The sequence below is a fragment of the Nomia melanderi genome, chromosome 1 (assembly GCF_051020985.1).
Source record: "Nomia melanderi isolate GNS246 chromosome 1, iyNomMela1, whole genome shotgun sequence".
NCBI lineage: Eukaryota > Metazoa > Arthropoda > Insecta > Hymenoptera > Halictidae > Nomia > Nomia melanderi.
Genome location: NC_134999.1, coordinates 20,465,437 through 20,476,002, shown reverse-complemented (window position 1 = coordinate 20,476,002; position 10,566 = coordinate 20,465,437). Strand labels below are relative to the sequence as shown.

Here is a 10,566-nt window from a genome sequence, read left to right as displayed (position 1 = left end):
GCTACCATACACGGACACATGCACGTTGACACAGTGAAGTATTCGTACACCAGTGTCGGTTGTTGTTGACTACCAGTATCGTTTTTGGTGCAACGCGAAGTTAAACGTTGGCGAGGTTAAACGTATCGAGCTATCCTGCTGCGAATAATTAAAAAGTGCACTTGTAACAGTGGATAATGATTTTAATAATAAACGACTGAATACAATAATAAAATAATAAATGAAATTATTCCTTTGCCTTGTTTCTTTTCGCTAGAAAAGAAAAGATTTATTAATCTCCATTCTTATCGTTCAGTTTTCACGGGACATGTAAATAGAGAAATGTCCTTTCATAATATTTTATGCACAACGCTTCTACGTTAATTCGGATAACGGAGACTCCATCGAATTAGTTCCTTATTCCCAGCAGAGGCGAGAACAGCCCATCAGAGTTCATCGGACGGTTTCTGTCCTGTTCCGGCACGAACCCTTTCCGCCGAGAAATTTCCTGTTAACCTTGTTCTCGGCTAACAATCGGAACTCGATTCGCGTCGAAGCGATTTTATATGTAGGACTGGTCGTCATGGAAACAAAACTATCGGCTGCACCAATCAATTATTCATCGTTTTTCTGTCTGAAAACGAACAATAGTACTGTCACGTTCGTAACTTCACGTTTGCGTAAAGATGGCGGGTGCAGGTTAGCCAGTGACAAGGCGAATCGACACATTTCGTAATATTTAATCTTCGACAGCAAACACATTGAATTCTTTCGGAAAATAATGAACTGTGTATTAGGGAATTTAATGAAAAGATGAAAAGAAAAACATACGACAAGTTTTAAAGGGGAATCTCTAATTTTTTCGTAAGTCCTCGTGACATTGCGGCTGGAATTCCAAGATGGCGGAGCTCAGGATCGAACGGCGCATCGAATGATCGCGTTATTATTATTTAAGGAGTCGCGTGTTCGATATCGGAACCAGTTGAACTCGACTTTGAACCTACGGAGTTTAATTACCTTCGCGTATCGTCCGCGATGTCTCATACGAGCTATCCTTGGACTTCGTTGAACGTTAAAAAGCTCGCATCGTGTTCGTTAATCGATCAAGGAAACGAATCTGTCTGCATTGCGTGCTTATCACCTCGCATTCTTGTTTCCCCTGATTTCTCGATGCCGATTTTAACGTTAATTAACGATCTGCGAGCTGTGCAAACGAATTGCTTGTGTTTCCGGCGGTCAGAATAATATTTGCTATTAATAAAGCGTTTTTACGCTGGCGGGCGTCCATGTACAGGTGTTCAAACACTGACTGTTTGCGGCAGACCACCCTGCATACACAAACTTCGCCGATACTATCGGCGTTAGTAGATAAGCTTCGATTTTCACGCAAACGTTTCTTAGAAATCAATATTGTTTACGGTGCTGCTGATTTTTACTTGCAATCGCGTCACCGTTTAGTCGCCCAAAAAGCTAGCGTAGATTTTCCACGAACGACGTTTCACTTTATAGTTAGTCCATTTAAAAATTGTCAAGAACAAATCCATGTAGCTTTTGTTCAGAAACTTCACGGCGAATTTCCATTGAGTCTATAGATCGAGAGGTTAACCGTCTGCCGGAGCACGGCGGTTATTGATTCCTCGAAGTTTTATCTTATTTAGGAAAATATCGTTCATCAGAGACGCTGTTGTCCGTAATGACGAGGAATCTTTCCGCTCGGCAGGACCGTGGCTGCGTCCAATCCGATTATTCGATTAAATTTCATCGAGTCTCCGGTTCGTTTCCGCGGGACAACGATCACGATACGAACAAGCGGCTTAAGATTCCTAGAAGAGAGCGAGATCGCTGGAGCAATATTACTCTCCAATTTGTTTAATAAGCTTTAATGAAATCTCGGGATATGGGACGAGAAATCGGAAATATTGCCCCTCATCAGTTCTAAGGAATTCCTTCGTCGAAACAGTTTCTATGGGACTTCATTGCGTAGACAAATATTGTACACTATTGTATAGAAGAATATGAAGTAAAGTATTGAATAATAAAATATCGCGTTATTGTCTTAGCATAATATCACATGTAGAATATTGCAAGGTTAAAAATCACATGAAAGTATTGTGTAATACACATGAAATTATCCCATGGGAAAATACTCTGGGACAGAATTTTCTCTAATAAAACAGGAAAATGGGAATGTAGCAGGATAAGGAATTCCCTGTTCGCATCGTCGGTTCAGCCTCTGCTTATTGGCCTTCGGGCGAGCCTCGGCTTTCCCGATAAAACAGCCGTCCGACGTGGAAAACGATCAATTTCCCTGCGAACGGCGGATCAATGATGATCCCTATTGCATCGTGTTCGTTCGGCGGCCGTTTTTCGCGCTCGTTTCGCCACGTGCAAGCGGCGTACGTTCGTCCGTTTCAATTTCTGCGACGGTAACGGCGCGCCTCGATGAATAGGATTACCGCGGGGAAACGCGTTACGCTTTATTTCGATTTCCAGATTCGATATTCATTCAGCCTAGATGCATTGAAACGTAATCTTCCATTTCCCGAACGGCGCGGCGTGTTCTACTCGACAGCGAATCGCTTATTCCACCGAAAGTAACTCGCGTCGAACGAATTAACAATTCGTCGCCCGTTGAATGAACGAATCTCCATGGAATTTCGAGAATTCAATGGAAAGGATTTCTAAGTAAAATTCGAATTATAGAGCGACGCCCGAAATATTTTGGAACATCGTTCTAGTTGGCTGAGCGAATTTTTGCGGTGGACGATTAGAATCGAGGAAAACGAGAAAGACAAGAGCGACCGCTGTCTCTCGGAATTCCCTCCTTCGCGCGCGTATTAAATCGTATTGGAAATCCGCTTCGAAAGGGACACGATCGAATCGACAAAGTGCAATTTCCCGGGCGGAAATTACATCGGCGCCCGTTGGAAAAAGCTTCGACCGAGGACGCTTCGTTTGCGGAGATACGATGGATGCACGCGCGTGCAAACACACTCGTGTCGTTAAGAACAGAGCAAACAACAGGGGTGTGCGGGTTGTCGGGGGCGAACGAGAGGAATTCGTTTGTTTCACTGTTAAACGTACAGTCGATGATGTTAACGCGACGTTACTGGACTGTTCGTCGACATTCGAACTACCGGACGGGTGAAAATTATTTCTGATTTCTTCTTTCGCATCGATCGAAAAGACACTGCTAATTTCCTTAGATTTCACTCAATGAAACGACAATTATATGAAAACATTTCTATATTGTAAATTATGCTACATAATACAGTGACATTCAGCTAGATGAACGTGGAATAGTAATAATGCGATTCAATCAAATATCAAATATCAAATATGATTTAATATCATATTTTTTCCATTCTGTATATTTTCCTCTGCGAAATCGTGAGGCGTTCAACGTGTTAATTAGCTAGCTGAATACTTGAATCTTGTTTAATTACGTTGTGTATCTGTAAACAGGAAATTTTCTTGTCTACTTGTTTAGTCTGCAGCCTTACGGTTAGCCTTGCGCAGTCTGCGCCGATTGCCGATGCTCTGCTAATGATTTCAGATGCAGTTTCTATTAAAGGCACGTGCAAATGTCGTCTTTATTCTTATCAAGCAATCCCTCGTTGTGTAATCAGGCTTACGCTCCATCTGCGGAGGACGACGGAATAATACGGACGAGTGGTCCACGATGAAACGAAACACGTTGATCGACTGTTGCCTCGAATGTGCGATGTCTATGCTTTATAAAACGAGAATATCCTCTTCTACATCACGATGTATACTTATCCTTTACCTCTAAACTATCTTCGCGCAGTCGCGACGTTCAAGGGAAAAGAAAAACCGAAAGACAATGCTAGTTGACACTAGAACTACCGTACAAAATGATTGGCTTCAACGTTTTTATTTCGTAATTATTGGTATCTTAGAAGCATTGAATATTCGAAATGGTTTTGAATCTATAAAAACCGAAAGACAATGCTAGTTAACACTAGAACTATCGTACAAAATGATTGGCTTCAACGTTTTTATTTCGTAATTATTGGTATCTTAGAAGCATTGAATATTCGAAATGATCTTGAATCTATAATGAATGTCTGAAGGAATTGATAATAATCAATTATTACAATTTCTATAGGGATTGCATATTAATCGTATTAAATGCTTGGTAGTTCTAGTGTTCAGGATCACGAAAAAATAACTCGCATCGTCTTTTAATTTTTCTCGGTCTACAAACATTGAAATTGATGAAAAATCCTTTTAGAGAGCAAGTAATGAAAAATTCTTGAGACGCAACATGCGCACTCGTATCAGCAGTGAGCCAGGGTCTAACCGAATTTACCTGATGGTCTTCGGCGACAAGACAACGCCAGCGGATTTTTCAAGAAAGCTCGGCGCTACACCGTCGCAAGCATATCGAACTATCGTATTAACTGCCGAGAGAAGTCCTACAAACTAGGTCTTGTTGCGTATGTGGCCTTGGTCCGAGCTTCCCCTTTGTCGGAGCTTACGACAGCAATACGCATCGACAACTCCATCGCATAGAACCCTGTCTCACGCCTACGATTCAATTTATCATAATGACACGTCCCCGCCATACGCTTAAACCATGCGAACATCTTATTTAATTTTAGATCCTAACCTACGCGAAGTGCCCGATTGAGAGGTTAAATTAGGGTCTGTCTTAAATTTGAGCTGATGCAAGAGGATTATTCTCAGTAGCGATAGAAGCTATTGCTCAATAGGAAAGATCCAAAGAACACGTGGAACAAAAGAATCTAAAACGAAAAGAACCATAAAAACTGCAAGCTCAAACAGCTTGATAAGAAAATGAAATCCTTATCCGGCAGAGTTTCATCAACAGAAACTATTGAAATTAACACTAGGTTTACGGAACGCGTCAAATTGACGCATATTGATTTTGATTGATGCGATCACACTGACATGTACCCCAATTACCTGCTATCGAATCTCCAGTTTCCACGATCTAAATAAACGAGCATCAATTCTTTTAGGAATAGTAGAATGAAGTGTACAATAAGTGCCCGTAAACCTAGTGTTAATTACACGCGTACTAAATGATCCCATCGTAAACCAAATATTTGTCTAACACCGATCCCCATGAAATCTACATATTTGCTATCGTGTTCGCAGGACGCAGAGCGCTTCGTGAAAGCTCGACTCGCAGCTCCCAGACGCAGGCCGCATCCTTATCACTCCATAAAGTCCGAGCTGTATCCGATGTCAGGCTGGCAACAGGCTCCATCGAGCCGGTCCGACGACAGAAGCGATTTTAATCAACCGTAACGAGCAAGCCTCCCGGTAAGCAGGTTTCCCTCGGTACACGGAAAGCTCATTTTACATCCTCCGGGACCGGCGAGCAGCGACGAAGAGCCCGACCCCGGCGAGAGAGGCCTCGGTGAAAGTCGACGTCGCTCGAGCTTTCGTCTTGGCCACCGAGCTTGCGGGACCGCCAGTCGGGTCTCGTGTCTCGCCAGCGAAGCATCAACCCCTCAGGACCAACCCTCTCGATCTATTCCGGTGCACGATCTGTTCGGCAGGATGTGCTTGCGAACCTATCGATAATGGTCCTTGGTAAATTCTCAACTTTAACCGGTTAACTGTGGAATCGTTCGAAATCTCTCGCGGGGTGTGTGATCGAATCAACCGATGACGCGTGCACGAACGCGGGCTAGACGTACTTAATATGCATTGAAACGAAATACCGAAATGAAAGAGGATTATGGTAGATCGAGGCGGATCGGAGCGTTTTCTGTTTGTCAGAGAAATGAAAGCGCTGGATGTTAACCCTTTGCTTTTTGGTCACCACTCGATTGGTGCATCGAAGTTGTAAAATTTCGTATTTAACGTTAAGTCTTGAGTAATCTGTCGATACGTGAAATGTGGAAATACTTATTTTGGGAATAGATTCCTCGTTAAGTTAGTTGAAAAAAATGTCATTTATGTCTCATAAAAATAAATTGAATATTTCTAGTGACAAATTTTCGGAGTGCAAAGGGTCGATCCTTTCGGGACGAATGTTGACATTTTGGTGGGATGAAACTTTGTTTGGAATACTATGTTGCTGGCAAATAATTTAGTTACTCAAGCAGCAGAAGATTAGTACAGTTTCCTCTTTTTATTATTTAATCTGTATAGGCATCTATTTAGCTTATTCCACTTCATTTGTTGAAGGTTTTGTAGATATACCTACTTTAATGAATCGTCTGTAAGCGGTTAATGATAAAATAAGAAAGATTTAGGTTTTCCTGTCGAAATTAAGAGGCGATGAATGTAAACTGGATGTTTATTTCGATCCGATTCGCTTTGGTCTACCCTATACAAATGTTTATCTGAAGAAATAAATAATTAAAATGACGTGTATCCGTCGAACACAGTTAACCGGTTAAAAGACGATTAAGATCTTTCGGGGAGCGAAGAGAACTGGTGTTTTGTTCGGGATGACGTGTCGGTTGGAACACGATGAGATTTGGCTCTGTTTGAGGGGAAAGTGTTGTTGAGAAGGATTCGATTGCCGAGAGTGAACCATGGTGGATAAACTGCACGAATACGAAGGATTCGCCGGTAGGGTCCACGATGTTCGTGACAAGTTCAAGGAGAAATGGGAGGTTTGGAAGGAGTGGAAGAGCGGCATACCTTTGGATCAGGGGGTTGAAGGTTTCTTGAACCATTTCCGGGGCCCGCCGAAGCTCGAGAGAAGTTTGGAGGATTATGCGCATATTTATAGGTACTCGATGATGTTGACTTTATAGAACTCATGTTTATTATTAGAAATAACCTCTTAGAAAATAGCAAAGATCAAAGGAGTCTTTGGTTGTCGAAATCATTCCAGATTTATTGAGATTCCAATTGATTTATAATACATTGGAATCTCAATAAATCTGGAATGATTTCGACAACCAAAGGCTCGTTCGATCTTTACTATTTTATAAGAGGTTATTTGTAATAATAAACGTGAGTTGAAATTGATTTATATTACATTTATAATACACTTTGCGCGATAGATCGATTTCCTCATTCATTTCTCAGAGAAGCACGTTACCTTCTCAATCATAGATTTGGTAGTTCAACAGTTGAAACAAAAGATAGTAAGTGCTAAGAAGGACTATCTCTGTTAAGGAAAAAGTCGCGAGGAGAGTTAGTACGCGTCTCCGCAGCCGTGATGGGGATCGAGTTCTCATACGCAGCTGAAACAGCGTTCGTCTCGCCGACTTTGTTGAAGATCGGTGTCGATCATCAGCACATGACGCTCGTTTGGGCGCTGAGTCCTTTGATTGGATTCTTCGTCACCCCGATTTTAGGTAGCTTGAGCGACAGGTGTCGGTCGAAGCACGGCAGGCGGAGACCGTTTATCTTCTTGCTGGCAATTGGAGTGTTGATAGGTGATTATATTCAATGTATTTACAGGTTATTGTAGAGGATCAACTGGTATCAACTGATAAGCAATAATTCATTCGCAACGTCGTTATTTCCTTAGGATTGATACTAGTTCCGAACGGCGAGGACATGGGCTACGCTTTCGGCGACACGCCTGCAGTTCACGCGAACTACACGGTCCCTCTTGGTCATCGTACTACGGCGAAACAGGGGAAAGAGGATGCTGTGAAGCCACCCTCGCACTCCTGGGGGATCTTCTTCACGATTCTGGGCACGGTCCTCCTCGATTTCGACGCCGACGCCTGTCAGAGCCCAGCTAGGGCGTATCTGCTCGACGTTACTACACCTGGCAAGTAAATAATGTAGAATTCTTAGCGTAGGTTGAGGTATTTTTCAGAAGAGTGAATGTAAGAATGACTGTGAGCGAAGTACAGGCTGTAAAACGGTCGAAGGAAGGTGGCCTGCAACGTCGCGAACCCAAGACTGCAGGGCCAACTTTCCAGGGGTGCATCCGAGTGTTTGTGATGAGTGAGAAGAATGCTTGTGGGGGAGAGAAGGATTTTTGGGAGAGAATGTAAGAGAGTTGCGGGAGAGTCGTGTGTTGGCCTCCGTGGCATTGAGTTGTATTTTTTACGTGTTGTCCGTGTTGTTTCCATATTTTATTAAATACATATATTTATTCTTGGTTCTCGATTACTCAAGATCCACTCTTTCACTATCTGTAATATAGTAACCACTGTAATAATAATATTAATCGTTTTTATGCTAATAACAGTTGCTTCTAGATTCTGTTCTCTAAATATTGGAAGTGTGATGGAACGTATTGTTCGTTTTCCGTGTTACAGAGGACCACGCGAAGGGTCTGAGCACGTTCACCATAATGGCGGGCTTAGGAGGCTTCATGGGATACGGTCTGGGAGGGATAAATTGGGATGCTACAGCGATAGGAGTGATGCTTGGTGGACATCTACACGCGACCTTCACACTGATCACTATTATTTTCATTATCTGCGTGTTCTGCACCATTACCAGCTTCAAGGAGATCCCTTTGGAGCTGCTGGAGAGAGACGACTATGAACAGTTTAAGGAACAAATGGTTCGTTGTTTAGGAATGTAAGCGAGAATGTTCTAATGTGATGTGTTCTGTAGATGGCCAAGGAAGAGACGCAAGACGAGCAGAAGGAGCACGATAAGATTACTACGGAGGAGGCTGTGTCTTATGGAACCTTGGATAATGATCAGGAACCTGCTGCGAAGAAAGATGTGAGTTAGGAATCATTCTTAGATGATTATCTTAACCTAGACACTATGAAAATATTCGTCTTGTAACTGTTTATAGATCCTGAAATCTCAAAGTCCCAAAATTCTAAAGTTCCAGAGTTCCAAAGTGCCAAAGTGCCAAAGTCCCAAAATTCTAAAGTTTCAAAGTACCAAAGTCCCGAAGTTTCAAAATTCTAAAGTTCCAAAGTGCCAAAGTCCCGAAGTTCCAAAGTTCTAAAATTCTAAAATTCTAAAATTCTAAAATTCTAAAATTCCAAAGTTCCACAATTCTAAAGTTTCAAAGTGCCAAAGTCCCGAAGTTCCAAAGTTCCAAAGTTCCAAAATTCTAAAACTCCAAAGTGCCAAAGTGCCAAAGTGCCAAAGTCCCAAAGTCCCAAAGTCCCAAAGTTCCAAAATTCTAAAGTTTCAAAGTACCAAAGTCCTAAAGTCCCAAAGTCTCAGAGTTCCAAAATTCTAAAATTCCAAAGTCCCAAAGTCCCAAAGTTCCAAAATTCTAAAATCTCAAAGTCCCAAAGTTCCAAAGTTCTGAAGCCCCAAAGTCCCAAAGTTCCAAAATAAAAGAAACAGACGTTCTTCTCAGTAGTTATTATTTTAGCAGTACAGAACTACATTCCCAGCTGCAAGCAATCAATCTAACTGCGACGAAACTGTTAACAATGGACAGGAATTCGTTCTGAAGCCGCTGCCAGTACAGGAACCAGAGAAAAGGGCAGGACAGGTACCCATAGTGCCAGACGTCATAGCGCACGAGACCAATTTCGGAGCTTCCGGAGCCGAGGATGTCGCCGACGTGAATCCCAAGGCCACTTTAAGGGAGTACCTGATGTCTATCGTGTATATGCCGCACAGTCTTCGTATGGTGTGCTTGACGAACTTGTTCTGCTGGATGGCCCATGTCTGCTATTCCCTCTACTTCACGGATTTCGTCGGGGAAGCTGTCTATGGCGGTAATCCGCAGGTTAATTTAAACCTTGAACTATCGTAACAACATTAACACGTTCATTCATTAACATCCTATATTACTTACTAGAAAAGAATCACTATAATATCACTATACTCGGCTAATCTTTTATTACAGGCACCAGACGGTAGCAAAGAGCGAGAATTATACGAAAGCGGTGTTAGATTCGGCTGCTGGGGGATGTCCATGTACTCGTTGTCCTGCTCCTGTTACTCGTTGATCATCGAGAGGTTGATAGAACGCTACAAGTAATTTCCCCTTCACTGAAACGATAAATAACCAAGTGGTTCTCATAATTCATACCATTCTCACGAGACTTCTCTCGGCTGAACAGAGCTCGAAGAGTCTACGTCTGCGGCCTGCTGTTCTACAGCACTGGGATGATGATGATGGCTCTGACCAAGCATCCCGTGGGAGTGATCATCTTCTCCTGGACAGCCGGAGTGATGTACTCCACTCTGTTCACCATGCCGTACTTATTAGTTGCACATTACCACGCTTCGTCGACGGTGAGTCGAGAATCATTTTAATCTCCACAGGAACCTTGATTGCTCCCGACGGAGCATCTCGCTGAAATTCATCGCATCAGCCTTGCGAACAATTACGTGTAACCAGAGACGCGTAACGCTAGACTCCTTAGGAACAATTGACATTCACGTCCCTCTCGTGTCAACGACAAACGCGAGGAACAACGAGGATACTTGATATCTTCGTTACTCGAATCGTGATACAAACAGCCATCGAGTTTCCCAGAAAATCATTCGGCCGTCTAAACGGACACGTTCACAGAAGATAAGCCTCGCGATCTGTTCACGAGTTAGCGTAGCCATTTTGATACAGTGCGAAGCACGACAAGTATCCACGACGGAGATCATTGTTTAATACCATTAAACCCGCTGCAGCAGCGTGATGCAACGGTGGATCGCAGTCTGCCCGTTGCATTCGCCGCGATAACT

At 42.8% G+C, this 10,566-nt stretch overlaps 1 protein-coding gene and 1 long non-coding RNA gene across 12 annotated transcripts in view; one reads left to right on the top strand and one right to left on the bottom strand.

Annotated features, from left to right (window-relative positions):
• lovit (loss of visual transmission) overlaps positions 1–10,566 on the top strand; it is a 48,237-nt gene that overhangs the window by 36,370 nt on the left and 1,301 nt on the right. For 4 of the 10 annotated variants that reach the window (XM_031976213.2, XM_031976212.2, XM_076369919.1 and 1 more), the window contains 9 exons: positions 5,125–5,565; positions 6,369–6,718; positions 7,111–7,373; positions 7,469–7,717; positions 8,214–8,464; positions 8,518–8,631; positions 9,314–9,607; positions 9,728–9,858; positions 9,945–10,119. In XM_031976213.2, the coding sequence (XP_031832073.1) occupies positions 6,519–6,718; positions 7,111–7,373; positions 7,469–7,717; positions 8,214–8,464; positions 8,518–8,631; positions 9,314–9,607; positions 9,728–9,858; positions 9,945–10,119 (1,677 nt within the window). In that variant the 5' untranslated portion in view covers positions 5,125–5,565; positions 6,369–6,518. Of the gene's footprint in view, positions 1–5,124; positions 5,566–6,329; positions 6,719–7,110; positions 7,374–7,468; positions 7,718–8,213; positions 8,465–8,517; positions 8,632–9,313; positions 9,608–9,727; positions 9,859–9,944; positions 10,120–10,566 lie in introns of all 10 variants that reach the window. The other 6 variants (XM_076369948.1, XM_076369947.1, XM_076369941.1 and 3 more) reach the window with 6 other exon arrangements.
• On the bottom strand, positions 9,456–10,564 carry LOC143174796 (uncharacterized). 2 transcript variants are annotated; one of them, XR_012999154.1, is made up of 3 exons: positions 9,914–10,564; positions 9,677–9,868; positions 9,456–9,588 (listed from the first exon to the last, which is right to left on the bottom strand). It is a non-coding gene; the product is annotated as an uncharacterized LOC143174796 (long non-coding RNA). The 2 variants fall into 2 exon arrangements; XR_012999155.1 differs by having other exon boundaries at positions 9,677–9,852.